Genomic DNA, 26,013 nt, shown 5'->3' on the forward strand with positions numbered 1-26,013 from the left:
TTTAGTGCGTCACAATCAGCGATTTTACGACTCGTGAGCGCTCACTCTGAGTGAACGCTCACGAATCATATGATCGCTGATTGTGACGCCCTGAAAGCAAAATTGACAGGTTTTATGAATCAAACACATAATTTACACCCTCTTCTTGTTACTTTTAAGTACAACAAATCATTATATCATATAATGATTGCATAATTCAGAAAAATATGTTTTTATAGCAAGTGAGTGGATGCAAACCTGGTGGCAAGTACATTAATACCATAGACTAGTACAATAATACTAAGACTAGAAGGTCCAGAAATAACGTGCTCCACTTTTTGGCTCAGCTCTGGTACTCTCTTCGGTCCCAAGCTAATCGATTCACCCCTCGAAACATAGGAAGAACCAATAACCCCTCATTTTATCTGTCAAACTTTCATAGCGAATCAAAACAAACATTGCGTAGTACTAGAATTTCGACTAGAATGGGATACGTTAATCGTCTGCTTGGGACCAATAGGCTAGTCAAGTAGTGAGCCAATTTAAAATCGTTATGATCGTTGATCGTATTGATTGTTGATAATACTCTACTCGGAAAAAAATCCGTTCCCGAAAACGGGAACGGACCGTGAACTAAAAATCACGGCCAGCTATCCAGAACAAAATTGTCTCAAATATACACCGTGAACTATGGTTCACGGCTGTGGTTCACGAATATGGGAACTCTTTTTTTCCCGTGTATGCCCAGCGAAGTCGAGAAATTTTCCGACTCGAAAAATTCCCTGACTGGACCGGGAATCGAACCCAGCCACCTCCAGTATGGTCTTGCTTTGTAGCAGCGCCTTTCCCGACTGAGCTAAGGGAGGTCTCAATGCATTTGATCAACACTGGATTGAATGTGCTGGTCATTGCATCTAAATCGTTAGATTATTCATGGAAATATGGCACTTTAAAGTTGGACAAAATTGTGCTAGTCCTGATTATGCTATTATTATTATCAAGGATCAGAAAATGTCTAGAGGATATGCACATTTCATCCCGTATAAGCTTGCTATAAATAAGCATCTCTCTGATTTGTTTATCCTAGCTCTCCGATTTGCTCAAGGACATAGAGTTTCTTTGATTTTCTGAACTTCAATATAATAGTGTTTATAGAACTGGAAATAGAATCTCAAGCACTTACAAATAAACAAAATACTGAAATCCTGAAGTTTTGTTTTGTTTTGATCATTTATTTGTCATATTACTAACCCTGTTTAAATCTACAATGCTAAGCTAACCATTCATTCATTTCCCCACTCATCCCGCCTTAAACTAAATCCTTAGCCTAAGTTCTGTACATTGCACTCGATTTGACTTGCATCACAACCTGTAAAATATAACTCCTTTCCACATAGCCCGCCTAGCCTTTACTGCCTTCCGCACTGGAAAGCTGGCAGCGCAAACTGTCCGGAGGTTGAGGCTCCCTCCGGAAGACTGTCGCTCAACATCACCGGGAAATAGGCATAAGTAGCATTTCCTCCAGTGCCGGAACCAGACTTCTTCTTCTTGGCTTGTTGCTCTTCGGCTTCCTTCCGTGCCAGGCCATCGATCAGGCTCTTCAGCTTGGACTTGATTTCCTGCAGTTCCCCCTTAAGTTCGTCGCATACTTTGGAGCATCCAGCCGCGGGAGGGATGACGGACTCGTGAACGTTGCTGCTGTCGGTAAATTCCGGTTCCAGTGGAGGTGGTGCCGGGGTCGTGCTCGTTCTCGGTGCTGTGGGTTTGGCGGAGAACTGTCGTGGAGTAGTGACTGGTCGTGGAGTGGTGGTAGATCTTGGAGCACTTACACGCTGAGTTACGGTAACGCTTGCTGCCTTTTCCAGTTCAGCTTGCAGGCTTCTACAAGCTGGTGGAAAGAAGAGGTCCTTCCATTGAACGTCCTTTGCAACCGAGCCTTGGTATACGTTGGTACTAAAACATACAAGAGAGATGGTTAATGTTATATGCTAAGGACATAGCTGCACGGTTCACTTACATGCTCTTCTCCAGTCGGGAGATGTAGATCTTGGTGGCGTGCTCTGGCGGGACCACCCGGTATCCCTTCAGATCCGAGACATAGTGCGTCAGATGAGGTTTGCCATCCGGATCCACAAATCCATAACATCCGTAGGTCACACCGTCCGAACCCTTGACCTTGTGCTGGAAGTGATGGTCCTGCGTCTTGACGACATCCAGTCCATACTCGAACACACCTTCCCGAAGTTGCCCGTGATGGTAGGAGTTGGAGTTCTTCTCGACGTTAACGTTGATGTCCAAGGTGCGATCATCAATCGACAGCGACTGCACCAGGGTGACCAATGCCATCTGCAAATCAGAACCCAACACACATGATACGGTTAGAATTAGCATACTGATGAGAAAAACAAATTAGTCATCATTGATTCACATAGGAAGCAGATGGTCCCGATTGACGGATGCTGGCCCCAACAAACACCTACACCAGGTGGGCGATACATGGTTAGTTGGTTGATTGTTGCTTTTTGATGAGGTCATAAAGATCGATTAGGTTGCCTTAATTTACGACGGACGGTTGAGGTGATAAACATTCTTGCGTGGTGTTAAATTTTTGATTTGCCAAATTTCATCATAGAGATGTATGGATTATTAATTTATCGGGGAACAAATTGATTCCAAGGGTCCAGCAGGCGCAACATCGTCAACCGTTACCGTGTCGCAATGAAAATGGTAGGTAATAAAACAATTAGCATAACAAATGCTTGATTGCATAATTTGCGCCGGTCGTGTGAAACTGGTGGCCTATTGTTGTGATGATTGGATAGCATAGGAAACATCTTAAATATCTTTTTTTTTTCCTAGGATGGTTTTCAATATGGTTGGATGTTTAGAGTGGACTTTGGACCCTGGAAGACAAACCTGGAGGGGGACGTGCTGCCAAATCAGCCTACTGATCATTCTTGTATGAAATTGGTTTCAAACGTAAACAAACCATGTAGGTTTCTTATGGCTTGTTTACGTTTGGAACAGTTATACGAGGTAGGCGACGATTGTTCGTATTTGACAGCCACATCCCACTCCTAAGACAAACTCAAGGAACCCCGGTGTCATGCGAAATCTGGGAGGCCAGTTTTTGGTATCTTACATGGTAAGAAAAAAGTACCCAAAATTGAGTTCATTTCGCTCAACACGTGGCTTCCGTAAGGCACGGTAAAATTAAGTTAAAGAAGATAACTCAATTTTGAGTAATCCTGATCTAGAATCCATCGAGTGAAAATTACCTTACGATCAATCGAATGGAAATGGTCAAATTTATACCAACGTTGGAAGAAAATATGTATTCATATCCATTTATTTAGAATGTAAATCAATATGGCAACCAAAATCAAATTTAATTTATTTGAAACAACCTGCAGTAGAATAATTTACGATTTCAATGGAGCTAAAAATACTCACAATCTACCACCATCCAAGCGGTTTTCGTTACAATTTTTCTTGTCAGTATTTGCCAAACACTAACGAAGACTAATGTGAGGACGAATGGAGCAAGAACGGAGGCGATGGGAAAAATGGCGCAGGTTGCTTTGATTTTCAAAAATATTTCAAGATATTCTTTGTTAGCTTGGAGTTTTTAGGTCTCATCATCAAGATGCTTACATACCGACTCTCAAAGCTGAGCAAGCCCGCTGTCATCCTTAATTTTCAGAATCCGCCCACAACGTCCCGAAGTTCACCGGATCAAAGAGCTCTGCACCAGCTCCAACAGTTCCAGATCAATCTATTTCCGATATCATATTTACACTACACACCGAGAACCAAAAAGGCTTCCAAAAGTCTGCTCGTCACAATAAAATCAATGAATTAGGTATCTTCTATGCAAGATTCCGATCGATTCAAACTGAAGCACACGCTCCAACAGTTCAAAATAGCCAACCAGGCGCAAAGATAGTCATAGTGCAGACATCTATCGGAATCATCTCAAACCGTCCGCTAGTTGCTTCCTAAAATTCAAAAGATGTCGCAGCACAGACACGGATTAATTCGCTGATACCGATAGACAAGCATGGTATTTATTGGCGCCATCGATTAGAAAGCGTCCCGCTGTGGTTTTATAATGACATCAAATAAAGCTGAGTGCGAAGCGCTTGTGTTGTTAATTGACACCTGGCCCGGGTGCGTCAATTCGCGTGAACAGTTTTGCTCAAGTTCATCACAAACGGATCAAGCGGTCGTCCCCAGGGAAAACTATAATGAAGCGTTTTATGACCAATTGGCACATCATTATTCGACCATAACGATCACTCGAGCAGAGTTGCCAGAACTATTTTTTTCGGATATCGGTATTATCCTTTCACAGAAATCGGTAACTCGTTTTATTTACTAAAATTAACTGGCGGAGATCGATTGGCGGTACAAAGTTGTTGGAGGCGGTGAATGCATATTAGGAGGGCGTAATTTAGAAAAAGTTGATCGTAAATCCACAGACAAACAGACGTAACTCTTTGAAAAACTTGTTCTTGAAAACATAGTATCTCAAAACATATAACCTCAGTAACGACATCTATCTGGCTTCTCGCGGAAAACAAGCTTGCTCGCTAACTCGTAAACAATATTGCATAAAATTTCTATAGAATATATAGAAACGTCAAAGTGATACGATGCCAGCGCTGCGGCGAGTAGTTCGCGGAACTGATAATATTCAAATCAACCGTTAAATGCATGAACGAAGATACACAATGAAGAGTTACGTCTGTTTGTCTGTGGTAAATCATTGATTCGATTAAAATTATTATGTGTTCAACGTTATGCAAGATTATAATTGCAAAAAAGGACAAACGGGGTAGTTTGTTGCATCTGTTTCAAAAGTTTCAATTCGGATTGTGGGCTTGGTATCGCTGAAGTCGGTTTGTCCGTGAATATCGTGGCGAATAATTCGGGCCCGTCAGTCATATGCAAAATGTTGGACAAGTTCCTTGTCGTTTTCTACCGTTTCTGAATCAAGTGCAATTTGTATGATGATGAATGTATGTATGAATTCCCATCATTTCACAATGATCATGGTTGGATTTGGTGAGTTTGTTCCAGTTGAAGAACGTTCTAATACAGGGTGCGTGACGAATTTTTGCAGTAAATTTCAAATAGTAATTTCTCGTGCTTGTGCATCATGATTTAGATATATTTGGCAGCATTGGATAGCTTATACTGTTAGGTGTAAGATTTAAACAAACAATGTTGAGTAAACGTAAAGATGTCGCAACAAGAGAGCAATCTGTCAGCCGTTGTCGCTCTGTTGCGCACCGGAGTATGCATGAAAGAAATAATTCGGTCGGTAAATGTGTCTGAAAGAACAGTGTATGATATTAAAAAAGGCTTGGGAAAGTGATAAGACGGAGCACCTGCTCATAGAGCACAGAAATGGCTTACGGAAAATATTTCGTAAATTTGGGAGGAAGAAATTTGGCCCCCAAGCACAACTTCCATATGTTGCGAAAGAAAATAAATCGCACAAAATTCATTGCTAAAATAACTAACAGGTGTATTTTTTCTCAAATATGCCATTTACTGCAAAAATTCGTCACGCACCCTGTACATATGCTATCAATTGTTCTTGATTTCTTGATTTTATGAGTTTTGAGGTTGGCCTTTGGCTGATCGGAGTGTGTGATTGAGATTGGGATTGAGATTGGTAACATCACAACATTTGTGACACAGATGTTACAAAACTGCCATTTTCTTGTTTATTCATTTATTTGATAAGGCTCAATCGAATTACCTTTACGGAGCCGAGGATTCTTGTTCATCTTAAAAATGTGGTCAACAGATATAGCACAATAAACAATGTATCTTCCGCTTTCCAATAAGTCTTCTCCATCAAAACGGGAGCCGTTTCCAGTGGTTTCATTGTAATGGCAGTACCGCCAACGGGGGACAGAGCACTTCTATTGCAGCAATGGACGTAAAACGTGGTTAGCACTCACACACTCATCACGAAACGGTTGCTTTCCAAAGTCGACGACGCATCGGCCGAAAGAACTGCTCATGAAGAGGAAGACCACACAATGGCTGCTGTGGAGAAAACAGACGACCAATTGACACACATCAAGAGTGGCCTGCTTCTGTCGACAACTGACAAAACTGCCATTGGAGCTATTGATTTGATTTATTTAAGTTTATCAGAAGTCTCCTAAATAAAGAAAAAACAACCACAACTTATTTAAGTTTATTTTCAGCTCATCGATGATGAGACATCTCAAGATTCACTTTTTTCAGCCTTCGTTCAGGCTGGGTATACTGATTCACGATTTGAGGTGTGTTGTGGGCTTGCAATATTCAATCACAATTATCTCTTTATTTAACGTCTATGTCGTAATTTAAAGAGTGTTCTGGAGTTCAAAATCTTTAATCGTAAGAAACGACGGCAAAATTAAGTTTAAACAAATATTTAATCGCGCTTAGCTCCATAATTGAGACCTTAATTGCGATTTTTTCATTAAGTCGATGAAGGGTGAAAGTTTTCGTCCAGTATTTTATTATATAAAAAACTAATTACGCGATACTTTTTTTTATACGTCTGAATATTTTCTAAGCGGTAAACCTGGTAGAGCGTTTGATTTGAAGCTTTTGGATGAGATCCGTTCCAGCTATTTGTTTGAATGTAATTCAATATTTACCAAATAACGTCTCAAAAAATTAGTTGAGGAGCTCAGCTAGCTTGATGGCTACCTCTTTTGCTTACTGAATAGAAAATCGTCTGTTTAAGAAGTGTTTATCGGAAATCCATAACAAATCCTTCTCAAGAGCAGTTTTTGTTGTCGTCTGTGAGGTCGCTGCCGGGACCGAAATCTAGTAACAGCAAGTTGAACGGGAGCTTGATCGTGATATATGGAGCGCGGTGGCCTAGTTGCGACCTATTTTGCTTATTGAGCAGAAAATTGTGGGTTAAACCTAAAGCTCCTTCGCATTATAGAGTTTCAGAGTGAATCGAATTTATTCTTAAAATGAGATAAATCGTATTGAAATTGGGTATGAGAAACGAGTACTTAAAATAAATAATATTTAAGTTTAAGGAAAGACGCATTGATCAGAAATTTATAATAAATCCTTCTCAAGAGTAGATGTTATCGTAGTAACGTTGAACAGGAACTTGGTCGTAATGGTTTTGTGAAATAAGGAGCTCGGTGGCCTTGTGGCGACCGATTTTGCTTACTGAGCGAAAAATCATGGGCTCAATCCCAAGTTCCTTCCCATTATAGAGTAACACTTTAAATCGGCTTTCTTTCATAATATGATGTAAAGCATAACAAAATTCGGTTAGAGGGCTGGGTACGTAAGAGAAGAAAAATGTGAGTTTAAGAAAGACGTGTTGATCAATCCATATCAAATCCTTCTCAAGAGAAGGATTTGTCATCGTCGGTGAGGTCACAGCCGCGATCGAAACCTAGCAACAACAAGTTGAACGGAAACTTAATCGTAATTGTGTTGTGATATAAGGAGCTCGGTGGCCTAGTGGCGACTGATTTTACTTACTCAAATCCAATACTACAGAAAAAAAATTAAGACTCCGGATAATTGAGCCATTTTCTCTGCATAATAAAGCTCCGGATAATCGAGTGTATAGCATCTTGGATTTAAAATTGGCAGCGGACTTGGATTTTTAACCTCATCACGTCGTTCCCGTTCCTTAAGTTACCATTCTAAAATGGCAGGGGACGTAGAATTTCATAACTACACATCGTCCTGGTTCCAAAAATACTCATATTGTTGGGTGTTTGACAGTTTTTCTAAAACCAATGGCCGCCATCTTGGATTTCAAAATGATGTCAAAAATCTTCACATTGTCCCCGATCCGCAAAAATCCAAACTGTGAATATTTGACAGTTTTTTTTTTAAACCGATTCCAAAATGGCGGCGGACATCGAATTTTGACATCTACACGGCGTCCTCGTTCCGGAAAGACCCATTTTTTGGGGGATTTGGAAGAATTTTGAAACTGGTGTCCACCATCTTGCATTCCAAAATGATATCCAACATCTATTTTCGACCTCTACACGTCATTCTTGTTTCAGAAATACCCATATTGTAGCGTATTGGACAGTTTTTTTTTTTTTTTTTCAAAAGCCGACGCATTTAAAAATGTCGAATTTGAAATCTACAAGTAATTCTCGTTCCCAAAAAAAACCATATTGTTGTGCATTTGCCAGTTTTTTTCTCAAACCGCTGGCCGCCATATTTGATTTCAAAATGGTGGTGGACATCGAATTGTGACATCTATACGTCGTCCCTGTTCGGAAAATATCCATATTGTAGGGTATTTGACAGTATTTCTAAAACAGATGACCTCCATCTTGGAATCCAAAATGGCGTCTTGCATCGATATCCATCCTCTACACGGCCCCATGTTCCGAGAATACTGTTTTTTTTTATATATATATTTACAAACAGTCCACCAGTCGATAGCATTACTATAATATATTTTTACATAAATCTTGATTAAGAAGACTTTCAGCCCTGAGCTGGTTCGTCTCCGGCATCCGAAAATACTCTCATTACACAGCAACGTCCTATATGGGCAGGCTTTCGACATATAGTATATTCAGGAAGTTCTGATGTACACTAGCGCTACGTAGTGACAGAGTTCTGAACTAATATGAAAACCATAGGGAAGACCATAGTCATCTGAACAACTTTACTGAAGACAGTAACCTTCTATACGGCCACGATCTCGAGAAACCGGTTATACAGGAAGTTACGTGCGCAATAGTGCAGCGTAGTGTGAGAGTTCTGAACTAATATGACCACCATCCGCAAGAACTTGGTTACCTGAACAACTTTGCTCACGACAGCAACTTTCTACATGGCCAGGGAAACAATATATATTTTGGACCCAAATTCCATATATTATGGCGCCCGTCATAAGTAATAAGTGAAGCGCCTATAGCGGCATAGTTCCTAATCAAACCTGAATCAAATGGCAAAGACTTGTTGGTCTAACCCAGTACAACAACTGTGTCGAAAACAGTATAGTTTTAGATATTGAAACAAATAAGATAATCGACCACAGGCCATATTAGTGACAAATCCCATAAACTGTAGGTATCCTTATTCGTGGCTCCTTATTCATGCCCCAGTCCTGACTGTACGAATCTTGAATGTGAAAGGGCCTGAGATTAAACTCATGATGTTCTGCTCAGTAAGCAAAAATGGTCGCTCTATGGCCACCGAGCCCCCCATATCACATCATACAATCTACAATCGCGCTGTTGTTCCTACCATTCAAACCCGGGATCGACGTCAATACCGGCAAGTTTTGCAAAAGTCAAAAGTCAAGCGATGTGACTAGAGATCTTCTTAATATTAAAGAACCATCACACTTAGAAAAAATCATGTAAATTTAGGTGCTCTGAGACTGACCTATACGAGCGTCAATTTTGACATAACATTGAGTCATAATAAATGGAAAATTAGCGGCGCCGGTGGTGTAGTGGTAAGCGTGATTACCTCTAACCCCAGCAGGTCTGGGTTCAATCCCAGTCGGCGCCGCCGGGATGTTCTGAGATATAACATCTCTGATCACGTAAGGGAAGTAAAGTCGTTGGTCCCCAGTAAATGAGTTGATGAGTCGATAGGTAAGGTCAAAGTGTGGGAGCTGCCTCCCTGGCGTTGGTAGCATTGGTGCTCAGCACGGAAAACAAGATCGACGGAAAACAAATCAAGGAAAAAAAAAATAGACGCAACATTCAGCTCAATCGATCGTACTTTTCAACTAATAATGCTGCTCTGCGCCTGCATCGAGATAGTTTTGTCAAAATTATCTTGACAAATGTGCCTTTAGCCAATAATGCCACATATGGATGGCTAAACATCACAACCTATTGCTCCCTACTGCTCTTTCGATGTGCATTGAGGTCCCCAAACAACTGCGCCAAATTTGAACGAATTTGGTTATGATCTGGATTTAAGGGAGAATTTTAAATTGTGTATGGGAAAATGCATGGGGAATGGAACGAAACTATTCAGCTACTTGTCAAAATTTCAAAACTTGTTCAATATTGACAAAAGTTGGGACTAAGATAAGGAAAACATTGTCGAGGACTGCATATTGATTCGATTTCAGAGCAAAAAGTTATTATTATTCTACTTTAGACCAAGTGCTCTGCGCTTACCTACAAGGTCATATGAGTTTGTAGGTATGTGCGGAGCACTTTGCCCACAGTGAATGATTTCATAATCCTCATTCTAATTTAATCAAGTACTTATGTAAATTCCAATTTGTACGCGCAGCACAATGCCGATTTTTATACAGATAATAAATCTAGAATCAAGTCAATGTTTCTCATTTTTGTTGGTTTCAAAGATACGCATGTAACCGTAGCTTACCATCGACATAACCTCCGCACTCATATTTATTCCGGTGAACCATATCCACTGCAATCCAATCCACAAATGACTGAAGACAAATCAAACAAATACAACCGACCATCCTCATAAATGAGACCAGAGTAAATCACGGCCACACATATTCTGTTGATCTTGCTTAATGATCAGCATATTTGGGGAACCGATTAATAAGAAATGTGAGGAGACCATTTTCCACCTCTTTGATTCGTCTTGAGTTGTGTCAACATTGTTGAGAGCAGTGGCTTTAAAGCAAACTCATAACCGTACCGTTCTTACCGGTACAGTGACCGGATGGGATAACTTGGCACGAGAAATGTGAAGGTCATCACTATGGTGGACTGAATTATCATCTCCAATAACCGTTCCACAAATAAAGCATATTAAGTAAGAAATTAGTATTAATTTCTGCACCGATGCAGAAATTGATTTAAATTATAATGTGTTCATCACATTCGAACCTGATTTCATCCCGATGCGACATGGTTCGGATTACCGGATCAACTTCTCTGTTCTTCTATTGTGGCTGATTTGGATGTAAATAGATATTCATCAGTTGGTAATCTGGCGATGAGCTTGCTCAATTAATTATGAATCAGTCGAAGTTTGTGTGATGAACCTCTACTAGTCACATTTTAATGGGGAGAGCTGGTACCGTAGTGAGGGGGCTAGGATTTTCTGGAAACCGTTGTAGATGAAACAACGGGTAAGCTCACAATAGCGACAGATCAAAAGCAAAGCGCTATGAACAGAAATAATCTAACTAGCAGATTGGTAGCGTAGCTGAATTTTAACTTGTTTTAATCTATCTCCGGGACCAGATGTCCATGCTAAGATAAATGTAAATACGGATCTATAATACTCGCATTGTAGGTAGTATTTCGAAATTTTAGGCTGAGAAGCGTTGCTCCGTGACATACCAAAGAAAGCTTTGTAAATGTACCATGAAATGCTTAATATAAACAGAGGGAGAGAAGGATTAGTAATTTCCATTTAATTCCACCACGACTAGTCAGTAGAGTATTAGTACAAGTGACTGAAGAAGTCTGCACATTGTAGACAAACTACGCGTATTTGTCAGGATAAGCAAATAAGGTAGTGGAATTGAATGGAAATTACTAATACTTCTCTCTCTCTCTCTCTCTCTTTTTATACAGGTATTCCACTAAGACGCCCACATTCTTCAGGATGAAATGCTTCTTAAACCTTTGATAAACGCTCCAGTACTGCTGTTTACGGAGATAAACTAGCCTACGGCTAAAAATCTCCTAAGTAAAAAAAACTCGTAGCGTAGCTTCTCAGGATGACTGTTCAATCCATGATTTTTTTTCTTCATTTAGTTATAGGAGCGGAACGTGAAAATCTTCTAGAAGTAGCCCGGTGGGTCGCGGGCTGTCGATTAATGGGTTGCAGAAATTCAGACAACTATTTTGGCGATTTAAAATATTTAAAAATAGAAGGACCTTTGGAAAATTCTTGCATAATTTGGCGTTTCAGCATTGTTATTCCATTGATTTTCAGGACTGTTTTAACGTTTTCTAACGACGCTGGAGATTAAAATGCCGTTTGGGCATTTTAAAGTTAGTTCTGAAAATAGATTTATGGCTTTATTGAGCCAATTTTTAGCTTATTATAAAAGTTGTCAGACTGGCTTAGAGATTTTAAGGCTATTTTGGCATTATAGAAGCCATTTTAGCAAGATAAAATGACATCGCAAATTCTAATTCATGTTTAGTTTTGCGTTTGCGAGACAATTTCAATGTGGAGCATTTAGGACGTTTTAACGTATTTAACCCTCCGTTACTCCCGCCAACTTTTGTAACACGAGAGCTCGCGCGTTGTGCTTTGTACAACAGTGTGAGTTTTCCATTGCCATTTTGCAGTCGAGCTACCAATCGATATGAAACCAACGTGTATTCCTTAAAAAACTTGTTTTTAACTAAATAAGCTAATCTTTTATCACAGTTAACCCCCACAAAATGCGGATAATAGAGAAAATGTGGATGGAAACCGCGTAAACGGTGTCAGTACTACGTGAGATTTGACTTAATTGGTTACAACATGGAAAATCTCGAGATTCTGACCTGATAGAAAGTTATTGTTTCCTGCAAAGTTGTTCTGGAGATCATAACCTTATGTCTGATGGAGAGTAGTTCAGAATTTTCTCACTACGTAGCGCTAGAATACATGTGAAATTATCACATGTGATATATCTCGAGGTCATGACCAGATAGAAAGCTACTGTCGTCGACAAAGTTGTTGATGAGGTCAAAGCCTATTTCTTAGTACACAATAGTTCAAAAAAATTCAATACGCGGCGCTAGTATACTAGTATCAATACGTGGCGCTAGTATATTTCACATATAAAATATCACGAGATCCTGACCAAATAAAATGTTACTGTCTTCGGCAAAGTTGTACAGGGAGCCAAGGCTGGTGGACAGAAATTCAATTTTTTTTTTTCACATCATTGCACTTGTATACACGTGTAATTCTCGCATTCGATATATTTCCAGACCTGCTAAACTGTGATCAGCAAAGTTGTCCAGGAGATCAAAACTTTTTCTTTCGTCGACAGCACAGAATTTTTTGGAACAGTCTAGAACATAAAAAATCCCAGTATTTGCGTGTGCACGGACAACGAGACTAACTCAGAGAGTGAGGCACTTTTGCTCAGTTGAATGGAGAAATTTATAAAACCGTACACCCCCGATCATAAGTTTAAGGACACTCAAATTTTCGTTCGTTTTAGAACATTTGAAAGATTTTGAATGGAAATACGAAGAGGCAAATCACTCAATATCATTTTCAAATTTTGTATACCAAAGGTTCACCTAAAGTTACACTATGTTTCAAAATGTACTCTGAAGAATCATGATTGATTTTCTCAGAGTTGACTTGGAAAAAAAAATAAAAGTAGTAGTAGTAGAACTTTTATGATATACCATTCATACCAATCAAATAACCTAAAGAGATCAAAAATTGGACGTAAAATGAGAGAGCTTTGAACAAAAGACATTTGCACGTTCACCATCCGGAAGAACTTTGCCGCATGTACAACTTTGACCATGACAGTTACTTCCTGACTCTAAGCTATAGCATATACAAATATTTTACATGCACACTAGCGCCGCATACCGAAAATATTCTGAACTATTTACTGTTCACCAGCCAAAAAGCTTTGATCTCCTAAACAACTTTGCCGACGACAGTAATTTTCAATCTGGTCAAAAACTTGAGATATTTTATATGCGAGAATTTCACATCTATACTAGCACCATAAAGTGAGAAAATTCTGAACTACTGTCCACCAGCCAAAAGACCTTGACCTCCTGAAAAAATTTGTTGTGGACAGTAACTTTCTATCTGATCAGGATTTCGAGACATAGCATATGCGAGAAGTGTACATCTATACTAACGCGATGTGGTGAGAAAATTCTTAAATACTGTTTACCAGTCAAAAAGTCTTGACCCCCTAAACAACTTTGCCGAAGACAGCAACATTCTAGCTGATCAAGATCTCGAGCTATTGAAAGGCACGTATATACTAGCACCGCATAGTGAGAAAATTCTGAACTATTGTCACCCAACAAAATGATCTTGACTTCCTGAAAAACTTTGCCGAATACAATTATTTTCTATCTGGTCAGGATCAAGAGATATTTTATATGCAAGAATTTCACATCTATAGTAGCACCGCAAAGTGAGAAAAATCTGAACTACTGTCCACCTGCGAAAAAACCTTGACCTCTTGAACAACTATGCCGAAGACAGTACCTTTCTATCTGGTTGGGAACTATTGAGCACTAAGCAATAAGCTTTGATCACCTGAAATACTTTGTGAAAGACAGTAACTTTCTATTTGGTCAGGATCTCGAGATATATCACATGCGAGAATTCCACATGTATACTAGTGCTACGTATAGAGAAAATTCTGAACTACTGTCCGCCAGCAATAAGGTTATAGTCTTCTGAACAACTTTGTCAGAGACAGTAACTTTCTATCTGGTCAGGATCTCGATATATTCCATGTTGTAATCAATTCAACTAAATCCCACGTAGTATGGTCACAGTTTTCGCGGTTTCCATTTACTTTTTCCCTATTATCCGCATTTTTTAGGTGTTTACTGTAATCAAAGTTTAGCTTGTTTAGATCAAAACAAGTTTTTTGAGGAATACTCGTTGGTTTCAAATCGATTAGTAACTCAGCAACAAAATGGCAATGGAAAACTCATGTGTGTTGTACAAAGTACAACAGCGCGAGTAACGGGGTTAAAAGCAATTCTATCATTTCAACACCATTTTTTAGTATAAATATTACAGTCAACTCTCCATAACTCGATATTGAAGGGACCAACGAGTTGTAGAATTATCGACTTGTAGCAATAAACAAAATGTTTGTCCACATTTTAAGAAAAATCCCAAATTAGTCCATCGGAAGTGACCGACCCGGACGCTGCGCGGTGTGGTGTGAGTTGCGCTTTGGCTTTAAACGGACGGGTTCTCAGTTTCGGCTTATGGGATGTCTACACTTGTTCTGGTTCACATGCTGGTGAGCCTTTCGTTCGCGGACCTACGCTCTTAGCTACGATTACCTAAAATTATCGGTAAAAAGTTATCGGTATTTTTTAGCGATAAAAATCGTTACTTTTTACTTTAAATAGGCTATTTTTTACTATAAATTAGGTAATATTTAGCGTTAATTATTGGTAATCCATGATTACCGATAATTTAGGTATGTGCACTTTCTTCGATTATCGGTAATTTCTACCGATATTTAGGTATTCTTTACCGACTTTAAGGTATGTGCATCTTAGCGTGTATGGCTGTTAGCATGATGTAAAAAGTGTTTCAGTGCTGATTATCAATTGGGCATCATTTTTTGGCACAAGCTTGATCGGATTACAGCGATTTTGGTTGATCAGCGTTATGAACTAGCACACATGCAGACAGGCTATTAAGAAAAGAGCTTTGTTGGGAAAGATGGTGAAAAATTTCGGCGGTATTTCTTTTGCTGTTTTCTTTCGGTTTCGGCAATGGAAAAGATTAATCAGTATACGATCGATGCGCAAATACGCAAAGTACCCCGCGACAAGCAGGGAGTGATGGGATGTAGACTAGTTTTTTAAATGTTGAATTCATCATTGATTCTTTTTAGAAAACGATTATTTCGTTACATCCTCAACGTGAAGATAAACTTGCGGCCAAATTTAGATTTTTCTGTGCGTGCTGCGAGTGCTCTGAAAGGGTCGTATATTTCTTCGTGGCCGTCTTTTCATCGTGTCGATGAGGGGTGGAAGTTTTTGCATGTGAATTTTTTTAGGTTAGAAGGAAAGAAGTTAATTTTAAGCTTATGAAACATTAGAGGCCGGCTAATTACAGATCATTTGGATGAGATCCTTTCCATTCATTTGTTTACTGAGTAGAAGATCGTCAGATCCTTATCAAGAGCAGTTGTTGTCGTCTGTCAGGTTGTGGCCGGGACTGAAATCTAGTAACAACAAGTTGAACGGAAACTTGATAGTAATTGTTTTGTAATATAAGAAGCTTGGTAGCCTAGTGGTGACCGATTTTGCTTACTGAGCAGATGACGATGGGTTCAAAACCCCTACCTTGTTAGCAATATTGAATCATTAGGACATCAATTCCAAAACGAATCCTGCTGCAATCCCAACCCATTTATCCAACATCCCAGTGATTTCTCGTGGAAGGGCAGAAGTGTTCTTGACTTTCATTAAATCGAGTATTACGTCAACATATTCCTGACCATTGCTTTCTTGACCAACATTCGGACGTGGGCAGCACTGGTATTGTCTAGTTTTAATTCACCAGTATTTACACATTGAGGATAATTGCTACACACACTAATTTAACTCGTGACGGAATCCGTCTTTGACATAAAGAATGAGACGTAAACAAACATGTCATGTAATAAGAGTTCGTTGCTCGACGAAAAGTACGTTTGATTGAGGTATATTTCGCGTCTGTTATGACTTAACTTTATGTCAAAATTGACGCTCGTATATTTACGTAACGGAGTTGCTTCCTCAGGCGGTCAATCATGCTCATGCTCATACTCATTTTAAGAAAAATCCCAAATTAGTCTATTGACTGTAAAATTTAGCCCTATTTGATCTTCAAAAAAAATGGTTCAAGAATCCGTATAGGGAAGTTCTGAGTACACACTAAGAAATAACTAATTTTACACGTGTCGGAATCGATCGTTGACATAAAGGATTAGACGTAAACAAACATGTCATGTAAAATTAAGTGCTCTGAGACTGAAAAGTTCGTTACTCGACGAAATGTACGTTTTATTGAGCTGAATTTCGGTTCTGTTATGACTCAATGTTATTTCAAAATTGACGCTCGTACGTGTCAATCACTGAACACCCTAATTTAGAGTGTCCAAGTGTGTAGTTAATTCATAATATTAAGCTAATATGAACAAAAACATGCAACAGGACAGTCAATTCTTGAAATTTTGTTTTAGTTAATTGATGAAATGCATGTTGCATGTGAATACAGTTTCATATGATCATAAACAATTGAATCATTTGAAACCCATAAGATTTGATCTACCGGTACAACGGATGTTGCTTCTAGACTGTTATTTACAGGCCAGTGACAAGGCCTATACCAACAGCAGCGTTTGACAGTAGGCAGCATGTCCCTGGTTCAAATCATTTATTTTGCTGTTCTGGGCCCGCTGTCACTGTATAACATGTTGCCTACGCGCCTGCCACTAAGCTGGTTATTTATCACTTCCCTGGGTGTATTTGGAACATTTCTATAGCCCTGAGCACTCAATACAACAAGTTTCATTTGCCTCATGATGAGCATTTTGTATGAATTAAAGCTACGGAATATTTCCTAAACTAAACATGTTTTCATGTGGAAGATGGGCCTTGTGTACCCAACATGACCGCTAGTTATCATCGAGTGATAGAATCAAAATAACACTAACATAGACCATCGACCAAAGTTGACATCGGCTTGTGGAAATATCGAGTTATGGAGAGCAGAGTTGATTTTCTCCTTAGTGTAAACAAAGTGAGCAGATGAAATGAACATTGCACTCGCGTATACAGCTCACCTCGTTCGTATGCGACTCAAACGCTCTCTCGTGCATCGGCATAAGCACCAGCTTTGAGATATGGAGCACTGATTTAGACATATCAAGCTGAACAATGCATTAGGTTAGAAACATTGATCGATTCTTTACATCGACTTTCCCTTTCCTTAATAACTTGTGTTTGTCGTATTAGAAGATAGATAATAGCTTCTGTCATTGATCTGGGAGCTGAAAATAGTTGTGAATATCTTAACATGGCCGTGGTGTGAAGAGAAAGTAAACGAAGAGAATCTGTCTATGTAACTTCCCAACAAACATTGAATGTTGAATAAGAGCTTAATCAGGCAAAAACAAGCGTCTTCAGCTAAAAAATAGCTTGTTCAGCAGTTGATCAACTCAAATTGTTTGTTGGGTTAGGACTTAATGCATTTTTCAGCTTAATATATCGTTTTAATTTTACTGTAAGAGGTCATGCACCAATTATGTAAAGGTTTTTGAGTGGTAATTCCCCCCTTTTGGGAAACTAAGATATTTATTTAGTTGACCTTTCCCCCTAAATCCTTAAGAAGCTTCTTAAATATGCATATTAGAACATCTTCAAATATTATGTAACATGAGAACATTGATTTCCTGGATACACCATCCTCTCATCTCGCAATTTTAGTAAACCTACTACATAGCTTTTAGAGCCCAATGATTGATTACGTAAGCACATAGGGGAGAGGGGGTGTTTAAATATGTTTTATGTTGTCTAACATGGGAGTGAAGAGGGCCTTAGAAATATCTTGCGCGAGCATATGCAGATCTTGAAAATATTATATGTATGATCTAACAAATGGGGAGGGGGGTTTGTTCAATATTACCTAGTCTTACCATAGGCGTGACAGTTTGAAAATCCCATAAAAAAGTACCAAATTATTGCATGAGCTCCTAACGCATTTTCAAACTTCCCCCGACACCCTTTTTCGTTACGTAATATATGAATGGGCCTAAATTAAGCACTTTGTTCTATGTTCATTTCGTAATATAATCTTCTAACTATAATATCGAATGATATAAAATGCCTACCACCTGCTCCCTTCATTATAAGAAAGCGTAAAAATGTTAAGACCCTTTTCTCCATATTCTCCTGCATAATTTGTGGATTACCCAGCCCAAGTAACAATTTTGGTTTTATGAGGGTTCTGTAGACCATGATTTAGACTTGTAGAATTCTATAAAACCGCGTCAAAACCTGCAATATTACTTGGGAGGGGACTACCCCAGAATTATTTTTTTTTATAAACTAACGAATATCTGACTGATGTCAACGGTGAGAAACGTCTCTTGGATCACCTTATAAGGTTTTGCACCGTCGGAGTTAACCTCAACCTGATGACAGTTCAGTGGTACAGTTTGCGTGGACTTTTCAATTTTTTCTTGAGTAGCTTTTCTCAATAATTTTTCTGTCTGCAGTGAGATGTAAATGCGCATTTCCTCAACAATTTTCAAGTTAAAGTTAGGAATTTTTAAAATATTTTTTTAATGACTATGTACTTGTAAACAGAACCACTGAGCTGTCAAAAGGTTCAGCTGATTAACGCTGAGTTCATTCGTGACGTCACGCAGCATAACCTAATTGCGCTGTTCTTCTTCTCACCGAAGAGAGAGTGAAAAAAAGAATAATCTACTCTCATGCACTCCCGTTCCGTACCTGTTTTCTCTTAAGTGTGAATCTCTCACTGGGGTGCAGTATTCCAGAGAATTTAACATCCCTGATGAGAGTACAAAACACGGACAAATTAAAATACCGCACAAACCATCCAGCTCATTTTGGTCTTACATCAGTTGTATTCATGATTGGTGGGTTGGGAGTTAATTAAATTTCTCAAAATGGGTCCAAATAAATAATAGTTTGAGATCAGCTGGCTTAAGGAGCATTTCATAGTTTTAATGGTACTTGTGCCCATTTTAGGAAAAATAGGCACGGTAAAAAATACAAATGATTCAGGGAAAAATCTAAAAGGTGTTAATTAAAAAAAATGCCCTCTTCTGTGAAATACTCAAGTTGAACATTTAAGGAAAGGCGAAAATCATAGAAAAACAACAATTCGCCAATTTGTTAACATTTTAATAAGTCCTATGCGCCACTGCGGAGTGAGAGGCAGTCATGCTTTCCACTACACCCTGGGCACAGCTATTTTTATTACTTTAAAAGTGTTAATTTTTCATAAGCTTTGTTTAAAAAATAAATGATAAATTCAGATAGGGTAATTTACGTATTCTCGTCAATCTAAGCAGCGTCTGCACTTCTACTAGCATTTTCTCCACGTCACGCACATATATGATGTGTCTGTTTGTTTACATTCATCTGCTGCTTGCTTTTCTATCCATTCCAATCGACAGAATTTTTCAAAACGTTTTGAAAGCGTTTTTACAACGCTCCAAACTTCTCAGGTGAGTGTGACTATTGTCGGCAGCCTCTTTTTCTTCGGCAACCTTCCCATTAGAACTGCGTGTTAACCAGCTGTTCTATTATCGGCAACTCGAAATCAACCCCATTTTGTAGTGCGTATGCTTTATTTGAAGAAAAATTTAGCATTACTGGATTGCTCGATCGTTCAAATATAATCAGATTGAAGCTGAAAGGCTAAACAATCGTTTTTACACATTCAGGGAAGTGCGTTGATGGGAAAACATAGTGAAATTAACGTTTAAATTTTGGTTGCCGAAAACAGTCAATGGGTGCCGAAGCCAACATTTACCCTATTTCAGTTTCTATCACTTTTTTTTTAATTTTTCCTCAAAATCATTGAAAAAAAATTACCGTAAGTATGTTTCACAGAAAGACTTCACTTTTCAAAAACAAATTTGCCTCAGACGTCGTTTCGATCAGAAGTGAAGTTTTTGTGCTACGATTTTTTCAAAAATGTCAAAGTTGCCATTTTGGAAAAAAAAATACAAGGTGCACAATGGCCGATTTTTTGCAAAAATGTGGATGACTGCCCTTAACACACAAGTTTCATCGTAATCGGAGAAGGTCGAGCATTTTTTATTTTTTATCCTATTTGGCCTGGAACTGTACAAATAGTAAATACCAATAAATACCGATTTTTTTAAACATTTGATACCGATAAGCTTGAAAATCATCTGACAGCGCCTATGATGGGGCAATTTTCGATACCCTCCACTACGTCTATGTTTTCTGATTGTCCCCGTTCTGGAAATGAATTCCTAGAGCAGAATTTGTATATGATGGTCAACTTTTAAAATTACATATAAATAACATATGAGGGGGTTAGAAGGAAAAGAGTGTAAGTGGCTTTGATCGATTCTCTTCATCATCTTTCTCTTTTGATAGCCACAGCTTTATAAAGAGATTTTGCGCTATTTCTGCCACATAGTTGGATAAATGACACACGAATCAAGGAATGTGTTTGCAGCTGAAATATTAACGTAAGAGAAAGTCGATGAAGAAAATCGATCAACGTCACTTACACCCCTTTCCTTTTAACCACCTCATATAATATTTCTGGAATACGTTTCAAGAGATAAAAAAAAGGTTCCGAGTACACGGAATTTGAACCACCTCCAGAATCTTCAGGATCTCAAGAAAGGAAGGTAGCAAGACTGGAAAATTTATTAAAATATTTACTTCTAATAAGTAATTCTGATCATCTTAGTTCTAAAATGGCTAAATTAGTTTACGACTAGTTTCCATTTAATTCCGTTAAAATTGTTTATCTTTTGATTGATGCGCTTATTGTGTCCACTTCTTGTAGCTTTCCTCAGATGCAGGTACTCAAGCACCACTCTAACTGAGTGGTTAACATCAGCAGAATTAACAGGACATTACTAATCCCACTTCAAAAACTCGTCATAAGAACTTTCTACTCTATTTTTATTCACGGTGCCCTGATAGGATAACATTATTATAAAAAAAAAATCAGAATCGCTGAAACACCCACCAAACAAAATTTTCGGTGACCCTCTTTCGTTTAAAGCTAGTTTCCAAATTTTCTATCGGGGGTAATTTTTCCATGTATTTTTTCAAGGCTTCAATGGTCGAGAGTTAATTTTTGGACGTGATTTACACTGGAAATAACGAAAAAATAAAAATTGTTCCAGACCTCCCGATAGAACACTTCCATACTTATCTCATGTAAAAGGGGTGACCCTATGATTTTGTTGGTTGGTTTTTCAGCGATGCTTATTTTTTGTAAATAAGATTTCTTCCATAGACAACGTGGATTAGATCATATGTGAAAACAGAAGATTTACAGGTAAAAATTAGACGCATGTTCTGTGTTTCTCAATCTAGGATGAGCATGAACATTTCAGACGACATAGTTAAGTTCAAATTTCTGACAATATCAAAAAGACGCTAGAGGCTAGTTTTACAGCATGTGCTCTGTTGAAAAGTTAAGAACTACAATAAAAGATCTACTTTCTTTTCGGCCCAAACAAATTTAAAAAATAGCAATAATTACTTGTTTCTACATCAAGCTGAACTATCTACAGCAGTTCTTTATGTTATTAATTATATCAGTTTTCATCAACGAACATCACGACAGACTGCAATTATGGTAAATCAGCCGACTGAATTTGTAGTTAAATAAGAAATCAATGGAGATTAATGTATGTTTTTTTTTTCAATTATGCTAATGATCAATGGACGCATTTTGTCGACAACGGCACAATTATATCGTCATTTCAACGATTCAGAGTTGCACAATTCGATCAATCGCATCTGCATCTCATGCTACCAGTCAATTTCATCAGAAATCAAATTCTGTAAATTATAAAATTCTTCTCTTCAGCGTGCCATTGGAATTTCAAATTCAAATTTCTGTATTGCCTGAAAGCAATCATTCATGCACATATGAGCATGGAAAAGGCAGCTCTGATTTTTTTTCGGAATTAATGGTCATCATGGACTTTGCACAGCCTACACACTATTCCTGTTGATGCAATCATTTTTTGTCGTGAATGCATCGTACCCTACTGTACTGGACATGTGTCTATTGACTCAGGTGTCCACTTCCAATTGAAAAAGTCAAATTGCATAAAAAATGTATTCCATAAATGGATAACTGATCGGCCTCTGTAAAATGAGCAATGTGAAACTAGGGCAAACATAGATAGTTCTACGAGCACTGTAGAAGTTTTATTAAAACGTCACAAAGGGATTTGTGAGTGATCTGACGATGCGATATGTGCAAGCGTCGTTTGAACATTTCTCGAATTATTTGATTAGATAAAACAAAACAAAATGTCATGTTTCTCGCGACCTATGGACGTAAGCTGACAACAACTTCTCCTAATTCAAGTGAATGCTTGCTCTATGATTATTATAACTTTAACATCGAAGTCTACAACATTTTCCAAAAAAAAAACTTACCACTGCAACGAAACGATTCATTGTGCTGTTGCTTCACGAGTATCCTCCTCAAAATTAAATAAGCTACAAATCACAATGCTTTAGACTAGAATCACTCAAAGTTCAATTCACTTTTAGCAAATCGGTCAGCGATTTTTTTTTTGCCAAGCACTTCTAGTAGTTCCTCACTCCTTCCAATTGTCTCTGCGCGTTCCTGTCTGGTATGCTGCTACTGCATTCAACTCTCTAGCAGATCAGAACAATCGCTCCGTTCTCGTTCTGGTTGAAAACACTTTGCCAGTTTTCCGGATCACTATTAAAACTTTACCAAGTGGAGCAATTCGATCGATTTCTCCTATTCGGTGGCTCGATCCAATTTCTTCGCTTTTATTCGATATTTCAAACAAATGTCCCGTGCACGTTGCCTGACAGTTAACGACTATGCGCTTGGTATCCGCAGGCGCTCTTATTTAAACTTTGGTGAAAAAGGAGTCCACTCTCGCACAAGATCCACCGCCGTTGCTGACGATGACGATCAGCTGCCGATAGTAAGAAGAAGAAATCCGAAAAATCGCATCTCGATCGTATACACGGATGCTGCTACTATCGACGATGACGACAGCGGCGGCCGGCAGGGCGGTGGCGACAACGGTGATGGCGACGCGTTTGTTTTTGTTTTTCGATCGCCAACGACCGGCATCGGCCTCAACCCCTTGCCACCCTTTCCATCGACCGAATAAACTACTAAACGCACTTCCCGAATGGGGAGGGAAAAGAACGAAGGCACGAAGAATGTGCTTTTTTTTAAGATCGGTGGAATCTCCCACTCTCTTCTAGACTGGGCCAGAAATTTTATGAGTTTTAGAAATTCATGTTCAACGTTCAACGTCTTTTTTTTTTTAATATTAGATGGAATGATGATATTCTTTTGTATTCAACCATCTTCATTCAAAATACCTTACATTTCATTTTAACCTAGGTGCTCCAGCCAGGGCTCTACATTTTCGAAGCTCTAAAATGAACTCGAGTTTGGTTTCTCTCATACAAACGTGTTCAACGCTTCATTTCTCTAACGCCTAGCTAGACTACCAGCAAGAAATGATAATGAAAAAGAAGCACGCTTAGAATTAAACGCTGGCTGTGGATCTTCTCGTCGTTACTTTGCTCATCGCTTTCAATGTAAGTAATGTCGATTTTCTAGTTAAACGAAACCTCATTATGGCTTTCAATCCCCTTTCACGAACACTCTATCACCGCTCTTTCAATTTGTTTAAAATGCGTTATGTCCCGTTTCCGTTAATTTTTTTTAGATAAATATGTGGATGGAAGATAAATAAAACATATTACGTGTAATCTTCAAGTGTTTTCACGTGAGAAATGCTTTAAATGTGTAATTTCATTTTCCGTCATATACGTCATGAAACCTCTGTTGATGTGTTTCATGAAAGAGAAAACTATCAAAGTTGAGCGCTCTTTCGCTCATCCGATTTACCGAAGCTTAAAAGGAAGACAAATGGAGCGACGGGAGCAAGAGAGACAAGCGATTGAACATTTGTTTGTGCACGCCGACTGAGGTTCTAGAATGCTGCGAAGCTGTTCGACTTTAACAGAAAAAGAAAGCCAGCAGTCTCTTCGTCGCATCGATTTGGTCGATTAAAGCTGATATTGTGACGCCCTGGCTCCAGCTACTACAGAAATATTTGAAAGTTTTCGCATTGTTCCTGCCTTGGCAATTCAATATTTTAAACAGGTTTTCTACACCTGCATGTCAGTACAAGTATACTTCGATATAACGTAATTGTCACTTTTGACTTCCATCGTCGATTTCCCGCTTATCATTCAAAAAAGCAAAGTAATATCACAATCGGACAGCTGAGATAATTCCCCATTTATTGGTAATATTAATTTGTATCATTCAATTGTTTTTAGCGAGATATTGACGTTGGAAGTCAAAAGTGACAGTTACGTTATATCCATATATACATGTATAACAATCGTTGCAATTGAAGACCCGTGGGACGATTCTGGACGCAGATTGTCGCCACTTCTGTTAGACTCACTGTTTCGAAAACACTTAGCTGTGTCCATAGTGGGAGTGAGCAATGGTAAGTTCCCTTCAGTTTGGTACCAGTTTGGTACCAGTTTGGTACCAGTTTGGTCCTGTCTGGGTAGAGTGGATTTTAAGCTTTAAATGCTCTTTCATTCTTGTATTTGTGTGGTTACATGTTTACATGTTACGTCTTTTCAACTTTAGTTCATTTAAATTTTTTAATTATTTTTTAAAGTTCCTAGTCCTATCAGGCCTGTTTTAGAGAATGACCACCTTGGTGGGATTGGTTTATTTTAAATTGGAAAAAAAGACTTATAACTACTATTTACAACTACACCTAACTTACTATAGACAAATTGCTTATCAAGGCATGTTCTGATGTATTGCATTTCTGCACAAACCTAGTCTTAATGTCAGCAATTTTGAAATCTAATTTAGGAACGTTCGCCTCTAGCTGGAGATCGGGCATTCTTGTATCGAAAGGACGATCAAGTACCATTCTCAGCACTCTATTCTGAGCGACCTGGGTTTTGTTCCTGTGAATCTGTGCACATGATTCCCGCACCGAAGCTACGTAGAGGATCGCAGGTGCTATGATTTGTTTGTAGAGCCAGTTTGTTCACCCTTAAGAGGCGGGATATGCGACAAATCAGCGGATACAGATACCTAACCAAAGCAGAACGCTTGACTACAGTTTTCTCTACGTGCGAGCAGAATAGAAGCTTTTCGACAAACAACATCCCGAAATAGCTTACTTCGGCGGACCACTCAACCCTTGTGCCATCCATGATTACAGTACAAGAGGGAGCCGGTTTTAGTTTGGGTGATTGCCGATGGAGGAACATGATTGTTTGAGTTTTGGAGGCCTTAATTTTGAATTTCCATGTGTAATCAGTAAAGGCGTCAAGGCGTCAAGGCATCGTTGGAGCTTGTTTGTTATTTCGCGAGGCATCCTACTCTTGACGGCTATTGCGGCATCATCTGCGAACAGGAAGAACACGCAACCGCCTCCAAAGGAAGGAATGTCGGTAGTGTAGATGCTGTAAAGCAAAGGGCCAAACAGACTTCCTTGCGGAACACGTCAATCTATGCAGTGGGACAAACTTAACGAATTTCAAAGTTTTTGATGGTCATGACCAATCAGATAGTGTTCCAGGG

General features: G+C 38.8%; 1 protein-coding gene across 1 annotated transcript; it reads right to left on the reverse strand.

Moving 5' to 3' along the window:
• Nucleotides 1-1,300: 1,300 nt before the first annotated feature.
• On the reverse strand, nucleotides 1,301-22,931 carry LOC135697603 (uncharacterized). The gene is made up of 3 exons (XM_065217385.1): nucleotides 22,827-22,931; nucleotides 1,997-2,325; nucleotides 1,301-1,932 (listed from the first exon to the last, which is right to left on the reverse strand). Exons 1-3 carry the CDS (start codon nucleotides 22,845-22,847, stop codon nucleotides 1,389-1,391), a joined length of 894 nt encoding a protein of 297 aa, XP_065073457.1. The 5' UTR covers nucleotides 22,848-22,931; the 3' UTR covers nucleotides 1,301-1,388.
• Nucleotides 22,932-26,013: the final 3,082 nt, after the last annotated feature.

Source organism: Ochlerotatus camptorhynchus, unplaced genomic scaffold (genome assembly GCF_037179485.1).
Source record: "Ochlerotatus camptorhynchus isolate MF236.1 unplaced genomic scaffold, CSIRO-AGI_Acam_v1.1 ptg000077l, whole genome shotgun sequence".
NCBI classification, from domain to species: Eukaryota; Metazoa; Arthropoda; class Insecta; order Diptera; family Culicidae; genus Ochlerotatus; species Ochlerotatus camptorhynchus.